At 47.2% G+C, this 16,659-nt stretch overlaps 1 protein-coding gene across 3 annotated transcripts in view; it reads left to right on the top strand.

The window, feature by feature from the left end:
- The window catches only part of ky (kyphoscoliosis peptidase), a 216,912-nt gene that overhangs the window by 108,718 nt on the left and 91,535 nt on the right, over positions 1-16,659 (top strand). For all 3 annotated transcript variants that reach the window (XM_038817555.1, XM_038817554.1, XM_038817553.1), the window contains 2 exons: positions 2,978-3,034; positions 11,765-11,833. In XM_038817555.1, coding sequence (XP_038673483.1) covers positions 2,978-3,034; positions 11,765-11,833 — 126 coding nt within the window. The remainder of the gene's footprint in view (positions 1-2,977; positions 3,035-11,764; positions 11,834-16,659) is intronic.

Here is a 16,659-nt window from a genome sequence, read left to right as displayed (position 1 = left end):
TGCAGACTCCGCACAGACAGTGACCCAGCCGGGACTTGAACCTGGGACACTGGAGCTACGAAGCAACAGTGCTACCTATTGTGCTATGCGGTGGGCAGCATCACCAGATGCCAGTTGAGTTGAAAGCTTTCTCCTCCAAGTTCTCGGAGCTGACTGTATGTAGTTTTAATACAGCTGTACAGGACATTGGTCTGATCACACCTAAAATACTGTACACAGTTATACTTGAGTTGAAGGCATTTCACAAAAGGTTCCCTCGGTTGATTCCTAGGATGAAGGAGTTATTTTATGAGGAAAGTTTCTGCAAGTTGGGCCTATACCCATTGTAGTTTAGAAGAAAAAGATGTTATCTCAGTGAAACATATAAGCTTCTGAGGGAACTTGACATAATCAATGCAGAGATGATGGGCTGGGTGCACCGATTGTGAGGCTATGTCCTCACTCCGGCGTGGGAATGGTGGCATTTTACACGTGAATATTCGGCGCAAAACGGCCACTGATCCTCCAAGTAGCTGGGAGTTAGCATGCCAGCAATGTAGAGCACCCAGCTCTAGCTGCCAATATGGCCCGGAGAATTACCAGGTCCGGTGGCCGCACATGTGCACAGCGACGGCTGCACGGCGCGCCGTGCTTCATTGTGGAGGCCGCTTGCGGACCCGGCCTGGAAAATAGTGTCCCCTTTTGGCCGGCTCGCATGTCCCGGACTATCCCACTCATCCCAACCCACCACACCCCCCCCCACCCCTCACAGTGCCTCCAGCCCCTGATAAAGTCCCCCCTGCCCACAGATCGCCCCCCTCCTGACTGTGGTAGCGCTGGACTGAGTCCGCAGCCGCCTTGCCAAGTTCCCGACGGATGAGACAACATGAGACCGACATTGTCGGGAACCCAGCCGGACGGGGGCAGGGCATCGGGGGGGGAGGGGGGGGGTCCTCAGCCAATGTCCTGAGGCCGTCGATATGCCTTGCTGGGGCGGAGTGTTGCGAAAGCGGCGCCGCCTCCGATTTGGTCGGGAACTTTGATTCTCCGGCCAATCGCCGAACACGATTTCGGCATCGGCGACTGGAGAATCCAGCCCGATGTTTCCTCCCGTGGGCAAATATTGAACAAGGGGGTTTAAAATAGTTTGAAAATAAGGTGCCTCCAATTTAAGATGGGGGTGAGGAGTATTTATTTTCTCTCACGTGGACTATTAATCTTGGGAACTCTCTGCTGCAGTGAACAGTGGAATCGAGGTCAGAGAATATATTCAAGGCTCTGTTGGACAGATTTTTGATTGATAAGAGAGTCAAAAACTAGAGGATAAGGAAAGTGGAGGTGAAGATTAAAAGCTCCCATGATTATTATAGTATCAAGCCCCCAATTCGTTCTTGATTTTGGTATGACAGTACAGCTACTGCCTTTAAACTCCTCCCACCAGTTTTGTCTTCCCCTTTGCTTTTTATCACCCAAACTGATTTTACTTTTGATTCCTAAATCAAGATAATTTCTCACATCATCGACTGACCTCATAATGTAACAGGATTACCTCACTTGTTTTCCTATCTTCCGGTCCTTCCAACAGGTTAGGTTCCCAGCCTTGGCTACTTTGCAACTGTCCAGACGCACCAGCAGCAGACATTTGGGAAATTTTTATCACTTTTTGAAATGTCAACTCGAATGGGAAAAGTGGTGCGAAGCCTGCCCGCTCCACTGCCAGCTTTGCCCACCATATTTTGTCACTTAGTCAAAGGAAATCCCAGAAGCGGGTCCCATGAAGGCTGCCCCATCAAAAAAAAATAGATCCCACCACCCCCACATACACGGAGGTCTACCCCCAGGGAAATACGGCTGACATAAAAGCCGTTTGGGTCCTCCCGTGGATTCTTCACCTCCATCGGTTTCCTGTCTGCCAAAAGACAGGGCGGAGAATCCTGCCCTATATCTCTGCATTGGCTATCATGTTATTTTTTTAACTCAATTAATTCTTCATATTGCGAATGCTGTGTGCAAACAGTTAAAGAGCCTGAATTTCAACTGTATTTCCAACCCACCATTTCTTTTGGCTTTAGTAGTGAATCTGAATTGGTGTTGAATATGCTACTTTAGAAAAATGCAAATCATAGAATCTGTACCGTGCAGATTGAGGTCATTCAACACATTGAGTCTACACCGACCCCCAGAAAAGAGTACCCCACCCAAATCTACTCCGCCCACACCCCCACCCAACCTTTTGGACATTAAGAGGCAGCTTAGAATGGCACAATTCTAAGCGGGGCAGCACGGCAGCATAAGTGGCTAGAACTGTGGTTTCACAGCGCCAGGCTCACCAGGTTCAATTCCCTGCTGGGTCACTGTGGCGTGTCCGCATGTTCTACCATGTCAGCGTGGGTTCCTTCGGTGCTCCGGTTTCCTCCTGCAGTCCAAAGACGGGCAGGTTCGGTGGATTGGCCATGATAAATTGCCAAAAAGTGACCAAAAAGGTTAGGAGGGGTTATTTGGTTGGGGGATAGGGTGGAAATGAGGGTCTTAAGTGGTTGGTGCCGACTCGATGGGCCGAATGGCCTCCTTCTGCACTGTATATTCTATGTTCTAATCCACCTAACCAGCACATCTTTGGGCTGTTGAAGGAAACTGGAGTACCCGGAGGAAATCAATGTAGACGCAGGGAGAATATGCAAACTCCACACAGATAGTCACCCAAGGCTGCAAAGGCACCCGGGTCCCTACGCTTTCCTGGAGCTCCACATTTATTTAATTCTGTCCTTGAAAAGCTATGTGTAATAATAGTAACCTATAGCAGCATCATGAGTTGATAGAAAATTGATGATTTAACTTTCACGCAGAAAAATAGGTTATTGCAAGGGATATTCCATACTGTTTAGATTAATGCGATGTAACCGTGCAATATCTCAGTTAACTTATTTTTGCCTTCTTAACTCACAAATATTCTTGATTCCAAAGTTGCCTCATGATGTGTGATTGAAACTCTTTACAGGAAAGGAAGGAACTGAAATACCCTTCACTTTATCAAAATTTGACTTCGATTTCAAAGGTAACAGCTTGTTTCCAGTTGTAGCAATAAAACCAAGTGAAGCTCCACCTTACTCATAGCCTCTCATTAATATCTGCTCTCAATGAAGACAATTAGGTTTATTTTGGCCCTTGGGTGAAAACAAATGCTCGATGAGTGCTCTGCTGCTAAGAGACACCAACTTGAAATAAAGAACAAAGAATAGTACAGCAAGGAACAGGCCCTTCAAGCCTGTGCCAATCATGATCCCTAAAAAAAAAACTTCTGTTCCATGTCTGTTCCATTTATCTACATAAATGACCTGGAGGAAGGTATAGGTGGTCCGATTAGCAAGTTTGCAGATGATACTAAGATTGGTGGAGTTGCAGATAGTGAGGAGGACTGTCAGAGAATACAACAAAATATAGATAGATTGGAGAGTTGAGCAGAGAAATGGCAGATGGAGTTCAATCCGGGCAAATGTGAGGTGATGCATTTTGGAAGATCAAATTCAAGAGCGGACTATATGGTCAAAGGAAGGGTCCTGGGGAAAATTGATGTACAGAGAGATCTGGGAGTTCAGGTCCATTGTACCCTAAAGGTGGCAACGCAGGTTGATAGAGTGGTCAAGACGGCATACAGCATGCTTGCCTTCATCGGACGGGGTATTGAGTACAAGAGTAGGCAGGTCATGTTACAGTTGTATAGGACTTTGGTTAGGCCACATTTGGAATACTGCGTGCAGTTCTGGTCGCCACATTACCAGAAGGATGTGGATGCTTTGGAGAGGGTGCAGAGGAGGTTCACCAGGATGTTGCCTGGTATGGAGGGTGCTAGCTATGAAGAAAGGTTGAGTAGATTAGGATTGTTTTCGTTGGAAAGACGGAGGTTGAGGGGGGAACCTGGTTGAGGTATACAAAATTATGAGAGGTATGGACAGGGTGGATAGCAACAAGCTTTTTCCAAGAGGGGGGTGTCAGTTACAAGGGGTCACGATTTCAAGGTGAGAGGGGGAAAGTTTAAGGGAGATGTGCGTGGAAAGTTTTTTACGCAGAGGGTGGTGGGTGCCTGGAACGCTTTACCAGGGGAGGTGGTAGAGGCGGGCACGATAGCATCATTTAAGAGGCATCTAGACAGGTATATGAATGGGCAGCAAGAGAGGGAAGTAGACCTTGGAAAATAGGAGACAGGTTTAGGTAAAGGATCTGGATCGGCGCAGGCTGGGAGGGCCGAAGGGCCTGTTCCTGTGCTGTAATTTTCTTTATTCTTTGTATGTCCCTCAATTTCCTCTCTGTTCATGTACCCCTCCAGATGCATACGTGCAGGTTATGTGGATTGGCCATGATAATTGCCCTTAGTGACCAAAAAGCTTAGGAGGGGTTATTGGGTTACGGGGATAGGGTGGAAATGAGGGCTTAAGTGGGTCAGTGCAGACTTGATGGGCCGAATGGCCTCCTTCTGCACTGTATATTCTATGTTCTATGTTTTAAACTTCCTGCCATTTCTGTGCCCAGGTATCCAGTTGTATCATCTGATAATCCTCGGCACTATCAGCAACTCCGCCAATCTTCATGTCATCCGCAAACTTACTAATTAGGCCACCCACATTTTCCTCCAGATCATTTTTATATACTACAAACAACAGCGGTCCCAGTACTGATCCCTGCAGAACACCACTACTCTGTCTTCTACAACCAAGCCAGTTCTGTATCCATCTAACCAGCCCACCCCTAATCCCATGTTATTTTAGTTTTGTAGCAGTCTGCCATGTCGGACCTTGTCAAACGCCTTACTAAAATCCATATAAACTACATCCACAGCCCTTCCCTCATCAATTTTCTTTGTCACCTCTTCAAAAAACTCAATCAAGTTAGTGAGACATGACTTTCCCCGTACAAAACTGTGCTGCCTGTCACTAACTGGTCCATTTTCCTCCAAATGTTTCCTGTCCCTCAATATATTTTCCAAAAGCTTCCCCACCACTGATGTCAGGCTCACTGGCCTATAATTTGCTGGATTATCACGGCTTCCTTTCTTAAACAAGGGAACAACATTGGCTATTCTCCAGTCCTCTGGAACCTCGCCTATGGTCAAAGAGGACGTGAAGATATCTATTCAGGCCACAGCCATTTCTCCCCTTGCCTCCCGCAGTAATCTGGGATATATCCCATCCAGCCCCGGGGACTTGTCCACCTTAATGCAATTTAGGATACTCAACTCTTCTGATATATTGATGTTCTCCAGAGCGTTCACACATGCCTGGGTTCAGCACACAATTTGCGCCAAGTTACTGATGACTATGATTGAGCTTACCTGGAGAAGCTAAAACTGGCACCTGCAGGGTCGAGCACATAAGTGTTGATTGGACACAGGGATATCATCTCGCCGTGCCCCCCCCCCCCCCCCCCCCCCCGTCCTTCTGCCCCTTTCTCCTCCAGCAGCTGGTGCTTCTCTACCTAGCCTCATATATCCCATATATCCCCATATATTTCTCATCGAAAGCCTAGGGCGCCACCTACATGGACTGCCACCACTGAGCATTCCCTTTATCCTGGTGTCTCTTACAAGGTGTAGTAGCACATCACTCACTCTTTCTATGTGAAATGCACAGTAAATTTCTCGAATGCATATGTTTACAGAGTGTTGATAAAGTATCGATAAGGTGTCCCAGATCAATTGCTCTTGTGTATCAATATACTCTTCTTTTAACACCGGCCAGCAAGGGAACAAGAGAAGGTACTTTTAAATACTGCTTGAAGTCCTCGGCAAGAAATGTTAGGCTGCTCACTATAAAAGAGAGGATTTTTAATCTAGTATGAAACACCAATAAACTGCACAGCCACATTATTGAGTGTTGACAGGTGTCTTATATGGCAATCAACTGCTTAATGAGTTTCCAAGCAGCCATTCCTAATACAAGCTTTGATTCCTTTACCAAGATGGCGTCTTACATGGGCTAAGTCACTACTTAATCTTAAGTGCCTATCTTAGGCAGAGAATCTCCCAATGGCTTCTCTCCCTGAGCCTCACCATGACCACTGGTATTCCCCCAAGGACCTATCACTGCCTGCCTCCTATTTCTTGGTAACATTATTTGAAAATAAATCTGATTCCGCACAGAGGGTGAGGTCTCCTGCCCTGCTAAAGGCATGTCCCCCACAACAGGTTCATCAGCAGCAGGGATGGGGGGGGGAGGGGGGGGGGGGGGGGCAATCACGCAAAATGCCATGGATATCAGTAAGACCAGAAGATCCCGCTGGTGACCAATGGCAAGCCACCTCTTTGCCGGAAAACATGCCAAAAAAATCCCTCCCATAACTTGATGACATTACCACATCACCAGCCCCTTCCATTCTCTCTAAATTATTGGATTCTCGTTCTTTTCGCCGATCCACAACGCATAATTGAGGATAGACTTCTTTACAATGGGGAAAGCAGTGCTTCCAGGAATAGTAGGAGCAGAATATTCCGCGATATTCATCTCCGACCACGCTCCACATTACATGTAAGTGAGGTTGGAGATGGGCTGTATCTCAGTGCCCCACTTGGAGATTGGACGTGGACCAGCTGGTCGACAAGACCTTCTGCCAAAAAATATCACAAGCCATAGGCAAGTATATACAAATAACCGGAACGGGGGAAGTCTCACCTTCCACATTCTGCGAAGCACTGAAGGCTGTGATTAGGGGAGAAATTATAGTCTACAGGCACGGAAAGATAGGGAAGAGAGGGCGACCAGGGAACAACTGATTGACCCCATTCTGGAGGTTAACAGAAACTATTCCGAGATCCCGACTGTAGAGCTGCTGGCAGAGAGGAAAAAACGACAAATGGACTTTAACCTGCTAGCCACTAGAGAAAGCAGTGCACCAACTCCACCAGACGCAGGGATCTTCAATGAGCACGGGAAGGAGGCTGCCCGCCTATTGGCTCACCAGCTGAGAAAGCAGGCAGTCACGAGGGAAATAGTGGAGGTGAAAGGATAGTGGAGGTGAAGGATAGGTGGAGGTTGAGGAGTAGTGGAGGTGAAGGATAGTGGAGGTGAAGGATAGTGGAGGTGAAGGATAGTGGATAGTGGAGGTGAAGGATAGTGGAGGTGAAGGATAGTGGAGGTGAAGGATAGTGGAGGTGAAGGATAGTGGAGGTGAAGGATAGTGGAGGTGAAGGATAGTGGAGGTGAAGGATAGTGGAGGTGAAGGATAGTGGAGGTGAAGGATAGTGGAGGTGAAGGATAGTGGAGGTGAAGGATAGTGGAGGTGAAGGATAGGGGAGGTGAAGGATAGCGGAGGTGAAGGATAGCGGAGGTGAAGGATAGCGGAGGTGAAGGATAGCGGAGGTGAAGGATAGCGGAGGTGAAGGATAGCGGAGGTGAAGGATAGCGGAGGTGAAGGATAGCGGAGGTGAAGGATAGTGGAGGTGAAGGATAGTGGAGGTGAAGGATAGTGGAGGTGAAGGATAGTGGAGGTGAAGGATAGTGAGGTGAAGGATAGTGGGTGAAGGATAGTGGAGGTGAAGGATAGTGGAGGTGAAGGATAGTGGAGGTGAAGGATAGTGGAGGTGAAGGATAGTGTAGGTGGAGGCAGACTCCTATGTTAACACAGGCCACAATATCGCTGATACCCAAAAAAGACAAGGACCTGATGGAATGTGGATCATATAAACCCATTTCACTGCTTAATGTAGATGCAAAGATACTCACGAAAGTCCTGGCCAAAAGACTAGAGAACTGCGTACCGGACCTACCAGACCAGACAAGGATAGGCAGCTAACTGCGAACATCAGATGGCTGCTGAATGTAATAATGACCCCCTCCGGGGAGAGAACCCCAGAGATGATCGTCTGTCTGGACGCAGAAAAGGCGAATGGAAATACCTCATTGAAGTGCTGGAGTGGTTTGGACCAGGAGCGGGGATCACCTGAAGGTGAAATTCCAGTACAACGGCCCAAGGCAAGAGTTTGGACCAACACCACCAGTTCTGAATACTTCCAGCAGCACAGAGGCACAAGGTAAGTATGCCCACTGTTCCCACTCTTGTTCACCCTGGCAATCGAACCACTGGCTCTGCGAGATGCAAAAAGCTTGAAGTGTATACAAAGAGGGGGCAGAGGGCACAGAATCCCACTCTATGCGGATGACCTGCTCCTCTACATTTCGGACCCACTGAACAGCCTGAAACAACCATGCAACCTCTAAGAGAGGTTGGAGCCTTCTCGGGCTACAAACTGAACCTGGGCAAGAGTGAGGTGTTCCCAGTGAACCCGAATGGGGGAGGGGCAGATCTGGAGGGACTACTGTTGCACGTTTTACGTTGGGTGCAAAACGCGTTTATTGGGGTGTATTAACTTCCAAGTGCTTAACACCACTAGGCTCTGTTCTATGTATTTATTCAGCTTAGGAGTCGCCAGGTGTCGTATAGACACCGTCACGAGTATTCCAAGGTCAAGTTCAAAGTAATAAAGACGATACACCGATTAGTAAGGTCCAAACGATAATATTTATTATACAGTAATAATAAATATTCATGCACACACTAAGAGATTAAGCTATGACTAAACTAAAGTAATCAGAATACTTATCTAACAGGAACAGGCAAGGTCAGGGAGCGAGGCCTTCGTCCTGGTCTTGGGCTGCAACCTTCAGCAAGCGTTCTGGTCACTGGGGGTTCTAGCGGCTTAGTTCGCGTAGCGAGCGTCGTACTGGCACTTACGGTTCGGCGGCTGGTGCTCGACGGCTGGAGTCAGGAGTCAAGTTCAGGATCACAGGTAGCCGGAGCACAAAACAGACCAGACAACACGAGGGTCCCGTCTTTTATAGGGACCCCAATGTCCTTCCTTCTTCTTGGGCGGGCTTTAACCTTTGGATATCTATTGGGTCAATTCCTCATCGATACTGTTTGAATTCCCCAATGCGAGGGGGTCTCCGTGATGGGGGGGGCGTTTCTTATGCCCTTTTGTTTGGAGGTTTCTGGTGCCTCGATGTCTGGGCCATGATTCAAATGTGTCCATTCAGAATCAAATGTTTCTATTGTGTGGGTGTTCAGGTCTGATTGCCTCATTAGCATGCAAAGCGTTTTGCCATTTGCACCTAGCTAAGGTCTTCTCACCTGAGCCCAAACTGGTTTCTGCTACTTGCAGAATGCAAAATGTTCTCTTTGCAGACTGCCGTTCTGGCTAAACTGCCTGTTTCCCTGCAGTCTTAGCGCTTGGCTTATTTTGTAGCTCAGCGTCCATTTTAGGTGGCTACACTACCATTCAAACTAGCCCAAAACAGATTCCGCCACCTGGGGACCCAAATAGCCTGTGACTGGACACAGATCCACAAGCGGAACCTGCCCAGTCTGGTAGAGGAAGTAAAAAAGGACCTACAGAGATGGGATGCACTCCTGCATTTCCTGGTGAGGAGAGTGTAGGTGAGCCAAATGAACGTACTGCCAAGGTTCCTCTTCCTGTTGAGGTCCATACCGATCTTCATCCCCAATGCCTAATTCCACAAAGTAGACACAATTATGATGGCGTGGGTAAGTGTGTAGGTGTGTGTGTGTGTGTGTGTGTGTGTGTGGGGGGGGGGGGGGGGGGGGGGGGGAGGAAAGAACCAGAGGATCCCTAAGTTAACACTGCAAAGGAGGAAAAACATGGGCGGTCTGGCCTTGCCAGTACTACTGCTGGGCGGCCACAGCCGAGAGTGTGAGGGGATGGATACGAGAGCCAAACATGGAATGGCTAAGGCTGGAGAAGTCCTCCTGCAAGGGAACAACCCTCTGAGCACTCGCCACAGCAGTGCTCCCATCTCTCCATCAAAGTACACATCCAGCCCAGTAATAGTTGCCGCATTGAAGACGGGGAACCAAATCAGGCAACATTTTGGTCTAACCGAGATGTTCTCCATGGCCCCCATCTCCAGTAACCACAAATTCCCGCCAGCCATGCTTGTCACCACCTTTAAAAAATGGAGACAGAATGGGGGGAGCTAGCGGTGAGGGACCTTTACATACGGGACAGACTCGCAACCTTAGACAAGCTGAAACTGAAATGAAAATGAAAACCACTTTATTGTCACGAGTAGGCTTCAATGAAGTTACTGTGAAAAGCCCCTAGTCGCCACACTCGGGCGCCTGTCCGGGGAGGCTGGTACGGGAATCGAACCGTGCTGCTGGCCTGCTTGGTCTGCTTTAAAAGCCAGCGATTTAGCCCAGTGAGCTAAACCAGCCCCTACTGATGGAGGACTTAGATCTGACGATGGGACAGGAGCTCAGGCACCTCCAAATTAAACACTTTTTTAACAAGGAGATGGCAAAATACCCCAAGGCCCCGAGAGACACCCTACTAGAGGAACTAATCAATGGACAGTAAGGGGGGTGGGCGGGGGATCTGTGGGGACATATATGGACAGTTGCTGGACAGGACAAGACTACCACTGGATGAAGCTAGATGGAAATGGGAGGATGAATTGTGGATGGAAGTGGGTTGGCGACTCTGGAACAAAGCACTGAGCAAGGCCAACTCCACCGTCTCCTGAGCTAGGCTAAGCCTCATAGAGTTTAAAGTGGTGCATAGAGCCCACCTGACTAGAATTCAAATGAGCTAGTTCTTCCCGGAGGTGAAGGATAAATGTGAACAGTGCCAGGGAGGCCCGGCCAACCACACCACGCCCACATGTTCTGGGCTTGTCCCAGACATGTCAGGTTCTGGACAGCTTTTTCGAGGTGATGTCCAAGGTTATCGTGGGTGGGGGGGGTGGGGGGGGGGGGGGGGGGGGGGGGGAAAGAGTGCAGCAGTGCCCGAGAGTGCAGTCTTCAGGTATCGGACCAGCCAGATCTTCAGCGGGGGAAGAGGGCAGACAGCTGGCTTTTTTCATCCCTAATCACACGCCGGAGAATCCTGCTCGGCTGGCGATCAGCAGCACGACCCACAGTTGTAGCTGACCTCATCAGAAATTCTACACCTGGAGAAGGTCAAGATCAAATTTCGGACTCCACAAAGTGTGGGGTGATTCGTAAGCCTGTTCCAAGACCTGTCCGATGCCACAGCGACTAGGAAGAGGGGGAGGAGGAGGGAACCCAAGAGTAGCACTAAACAAAGCATGGGGGGGGGGGGGGGCAAGGGGAGGAGAGGAAGGGCCACACAGCCCTACCCCAACACTAAACAATAAAAAATAATAGTCCCAGCAGAAAGAAATACATGGCACCCAGGGCAGACGACAACACTAAGAGGGGAACTAAACTATCAATGAGGGAAGAGGAGGGGGGGAACCACATGTAAAAAGCGTTGCAAATAAGATGCAAACTTGTTTGTAAATATAAGATACACTTGTGGTGTTACTCTGTACAAACTGGAAACACTAATAAAAATATATTTTTTTAAAATATAGAATGAAAATATCTTTATCCTATACCTTTAGATTAATGGCGACCATCTCATTAAAGTCACGTGCCAACAGAACACTTACAACAGGAAGTGGTTGAGCTCTTTGATACGTTTTACAAATTTCGCTTTTCTTCCTAATCTCTTTTATTAGTCTTGTATATTCATCATTAACCAAACTAGTTACCTTCAGAAGGTTTGTAACCATTGACGTGTAGGGTTATCAAATTGTCTATGTTACCTTAGGACAATTTGCGTTCGTCTCTCTGATTCTTAACACCTGATGCTATTAATACTTGTCTAACGCTGTGGGGAAGATCAGGTTTTATTAAAGCAATGCAAAAATAAATCAATAAATAAATCTCTGATTCCAATCTCAGTTTACTGATCTGAGTCAAAAATTCCTCACAGAAAAGAATGCCAAAGGAGAAGAGGTGGAAGAATTCTTGATTGAAAGGCCATCTACGTTGAAAGATGAAGGTAATGAAATTGGCTATATTCAGTTCAAGCAGTTTCATGCTGATTGTTATGATGACCTCCTGTTTTAGTAGTGTTAACTGGTGAAAGCTTTCATCCTGAAGCTCACCACTGTCCTTTGAGTTTCAATATTCTTTATTCCAATCTTGATTGGAAAAATCTGTTGGGTGTAAATCTTTCTCTGAAAATCATAGAATCACTACAGTGTAGAAGGAGACCATTCGGCCCATCGACTGACCCTGCACTGACCCTCTGAAAGCACACCCTACCTAGGCCCCGCCCCCACCCTTTCCCGTAACCCTTACCTAACCTTTTGGTTAGAGTTTTATTTTGTTTTCTGGAAGGGCAGGGCATGCCATCATAAAATCCCGAAGAAGGAGGCCATTTGGTCCATCGAGTCTGCACTGACCTTTTGAAAGAGAATCCGACCCAGGCCCATTCCCCCACCCTATCCCCATAACCCTACCTAACCTTTGGACACTAAGGGGCAATCTTAGTATGGCAAATCCACCTAACCCGCACATCGTTAAACTGTGGGAGGAAACCGGAGCACCCGGAGGAAACCCAGGCAGACACGTGGAGAATGTGCAAACTCCACAAAGACAGTCACCTGAGGTCAGAATTGAACCTGGATCCCTGGGGCTGTGAGGCAGCAGTGCTAATCACTGTGCCACCGTGCTGCATTTACATCATGTAAGTGTCTATTATTGTAATCACATCATTTCGTGCTGCCAAACAATTTTACAGTAACTTATTTTGCACAATGCTCCTCAGAGCATACTATTCAGACCCATATAGCAGGGCAAATATCGATGTCAGTGGATGAACTAAAGATTAAAACTGAATCCTGGATAGCTGTAATCCATACACAAAGTAAAGGAACTGAGACACGGTAGAAAAAAATCAGCAAGGAAAACAAAACATAATATGGCCAACAGTCAATCGATAATTGATTAACTTAATATCAAGTCCAGAAGGCTGTGTGGTATCCACTGGAATCCATTGGTTCCAGTCATTCACACCACCTCCAGACCTCCTGTACCATTTCCACTCCCTTTGACCTTGCACCATCATCCCTTCTGCCATTTAATCTCTCCCATCTTCCACCCTATCATGGACCTGGCCTTACGTTCTTTAAACATGTCTCTCCCCTTCACTTGCTTGAAACTTATTGCAGTTCTAACGATTCCCAGTTCTGGTGAAAGGCCATTGACCTGAAACATTAACTCTATTTCTACCTCCACAGACGCTGCCAGACCAGCTGAATATTGGCAGCATTTTCTGGGGGAGGGGGGTTACAATTTCCAGCACCTGCAGTTTTGTATTGAACGTTATACTCAGTGATCAGGCAAGATTTAGGAGGTATAGGATGGGGAAGGAAACTGCAGGGGATGGGTACAATCGAAATGTGGAGCTTATTCAAGGAACAGCTACTGCGTGTCCTTGATAAGTATGTACCTGTCAGGCAGGGAGGAAGTTGTCGAGCAAGGGAGCCGTGGTTTACTAAGGAAGTTGAAGCACTTGTCAAGAGGAAGAAGAAGGCTTATGTTAGGATGAGACATGAAGGCTCAGTTAGGGCACTTGAGAGTTACAAGTTAGCCAGGAAGGACCTAAAGGGAGAGTTAAGAAGAGCGAGGAGAGGACACGAAAAGTCGTTGGCGGATAGGATCAAGGAAAACCCTAAGGCTTTCTATAGGTATATCAGGAACAAAAGAATGACTCGAGTAAGATTAGGGCCAATCAAGGATAGTAGTGGAAAGTTGTGTGTGGAATCAGAGGAGATAGGGGAAGCATTAAATGGATATTTTTCGTCAGTGTTTACACTGGAGAAAGACAATGTTGTCGAGGAGAACACTCAGGTTCAGTCGACCAGGCTAGATGGAATTGAGGTTCAAAAGGAGGAGGTGTTAGCAATTTTAGAAATGTCAAAATAGACAAGTCCCCTGGGCCAGATGGGATTTATCCTAGGATTCTCTGGGAAGCCAGGGAGGAGATTGCTGAGCCTTTGTCCTTGATCTTTATGTCGTCTTTGTCGACAGGAATAGTGCCGGAAGACTGGAGGATAGCAAATGTTGTCCCCTTGTTCAAGAAGGGGAGTAGAGACAACCCTGGTAATTATAGACCTGTGAGTCTTACTTCGGTTGTGGGTAAAATGTTGGAAAAGGTTATAAGAGATAGGGTTTATAATCATCTTGAAAAGAACAAGTTGATTAGCGATACTCAACACGGTTTTGTGAAGGGTAGGTCATGTCTCACAAACCTTATTGAGTTTTTTTGAGAAGGTGACCAAACAGGTGGATCAGGGTAAAGCTGTTGATGTGGTGTATATGGATTTCAGTAAGGCGTTTGATAAGGTTCCCCACGGTAGGCTATTGCAGAAAATAAGGAAGTATGGAATTGAAGGTGATTTAGCGGTTTGGATCAGTAATTGGCTAGCTGAAAGAAGACAGAGGGTGGTGGTTGATGGCAAATGTTCATCCTGGAGTTCAGTTACTAGTGGTGTACCGCAAGGATCTGTTTTGGGGCCACTGCTGTTTGTAATTTTTATAAATGACCTGGAAGAGGGTGTAGAAGGATGGGTTAGTAAATTTGCAGATGACACGAAGGTCGGTGGAGTTGTGGATAGTGCTGAAGGATGTTATAGGATACAGAGGGACATAGATAAGCTGCAGAGCTGGGCTGAGAGGTGGCAGATGGAGTTTAATGCGGAAAAGTGTGAGGTGGTTCACTTTGGAAGGAGTAACAGGAATGCAGAGTACTGGGCTAATGGCAAGATTCTTGGTAGTGTAGATGAACAGAGAGATCTCGGCATCCAGGTACATAAATCCCTGAAAGTTGCCACCCAGGTTAATAGGGCTGTTAAGAAGGCAGGGGGATTGAGTTTCGGAACCACAAGGTCATGCTGCAGCTGTACATAACTCTGGTGCGGCCACACCTGGAGTACTGCGTGCAGTTCTGGTCACCACATTATAGGAAGGATGTGGAAGCTTTGGAAAGGGTTCAGAGGAGATTTACTAGGATGTTGCCTGGTATGGAGGGAAGGTCTTACGAGGAAAGGCTCAGGGAATTGAGGTTGTTTTCGTTAGAGAGGAGAAGGCTGAGAGGTGACTTAATAGAGACATATAAGATAGTCAGAGGGTTAGATAGGGTGGACAGTGAGAGTCTTTTTCCTCGGATGGTGATGACCAACACGAGGGGACATAGCTTTAAATTGAGGGGTGAGAGATATAGGACAGATGTCAGAGGCAGTTTCTTTACTCAGAGAGTAGTAAGGGTGTGGAACGCCCTGCCTGCAATAGTAGTAGACTCGCCAACTTTAAGGGTATTTAAGTGGTCCCTGGATAGACATATGGATGAAAATGGAATAGTGTAGGTCAGATAGGCTTCAGATGGTTTCACAGGTCGGCGCAACATCGAGGGCCGAAGGGCCCGTACTGCGCTGTAGTGTTCTATGTTCTATGTTCTATGATTCACTCATTGACTTGGTCATCTCTAAATGTGTGGTGAACTCAAGGAAGGACTGCCTCTCAGCCAAAGAAGAGATCATGTGGAGAGTAACCCATGGAGGAACTGAGCTATAATTAGGAACATAGACCAGCTGAGGAAGGTATTTAGGCCACTTTTGTTTGTTCTCTGGAGGCCAGTGCACAATTGGTCATGCAGAGGGTGGCTGAATCGTTCAGGGATGGTCGGGGGTGGTCGGGCTCTTGAACAATGACATACAACTTTCACAGCTCCTGTACGATCTTACTCTCCAACGTGAGCTCTTTGTCACTTGGCATACAACATAGGACACCAAAATGGATGAACCAATTGCATACTAACATTCTGCCTATGGTTGAGGGTTTTTGGTCATAGGTGGGAAGATGACCTTAGGAAACTTGGTGAAGGTATTGGTGAGTATGAGACTGTGCTCAGTCACGTGACTACTTGAGGTGAAGAATGTAAAATTCATTATGAGGACATACAAAGACCTACTGGCAACCAGGGAACTATGCTGGGATGGAACAATTTCTCTCAATGGCAAAATACACCTCTCACAATTCTGACAGTCGTCCTCAATATTGGCAGTTATCCTGTCCAGTCACACCACAGCACTGTTTGGTCAGCGCAGTTGTCATTTCTGATGCTTGGCCCCCTGGTCAGCACAGTTGTCATTTCTGATGCTTGGCCCCCTGCCTGACCATGAACCGTTGTTAACACCTGAGAATGTCAGAAGGATGAGTTGCTTCATCTCTCTTTGTTTCAGTGAAGCAGCAGATAGAGAACTCCATCCTCCTCCCTGATTCTAATCCAGCCTCTGAAAAGTGTCCATGCCTATTTAGTCTCCCTGTTCAGATGGCGCCGGGTTGGTGGATGTTCTGCTTCCTAGTAGTGGTAAGGTTGACTGATGTCTGCATTGACCAGCTGAAGCTGCCCCAATCCTCTTTTAAATTGGATGGTTGTGGTGAATGGATTTATCATAGTATAAACTGTCTGCTTAGTACTGTGATCTCTGGCCAGGAAATGGTAATACGATCTACCCTGTCTACCTGGTAATGATCTACCCGACCTACCCTGTATTGTGGCCCATGACCAGGAATTAGTAATACGATTTACCACTATGCATTGTACAGGGGCCCTGGTGGGCTCTGTCTCTGGCTCCTCCCCCCGGGGGGTGGTATATAGACCTGGCCACCTGTGGGTGGCACTAATTGTTACTGAACTCACAGACAGGCACGTTCTCGGTTAATAAAGCCTCTGTTCACTCGTTCTCATCGTCTTGCAGGGAATTGATGGTACTACAATTTATTAACTGAAAACATCACTATGGAACCGCTCTAAAGCTT

Source organism: Scyliorhinus canicula, chromosome 13 (genome assembly GCF_902713615.1).
Source record: "Scyliorhinus canicula chromosome 13, sScyCan1.1, whole genome shotgun sequence".
NCBI classification, from domain to species: domain Eukaryota; kingdom Metazoa; phylum Chordata; class Chondrichthyes; order Carcharhiniformes; family Scyliorhinidae; genus Scyliorhinus; species Scyliorhinus canicula.
The sequence above is the reverse complement of the archived record's forward strand: the minus strand, read 5'-3'. Positions and strand labels throughout refer to the sequence as shown.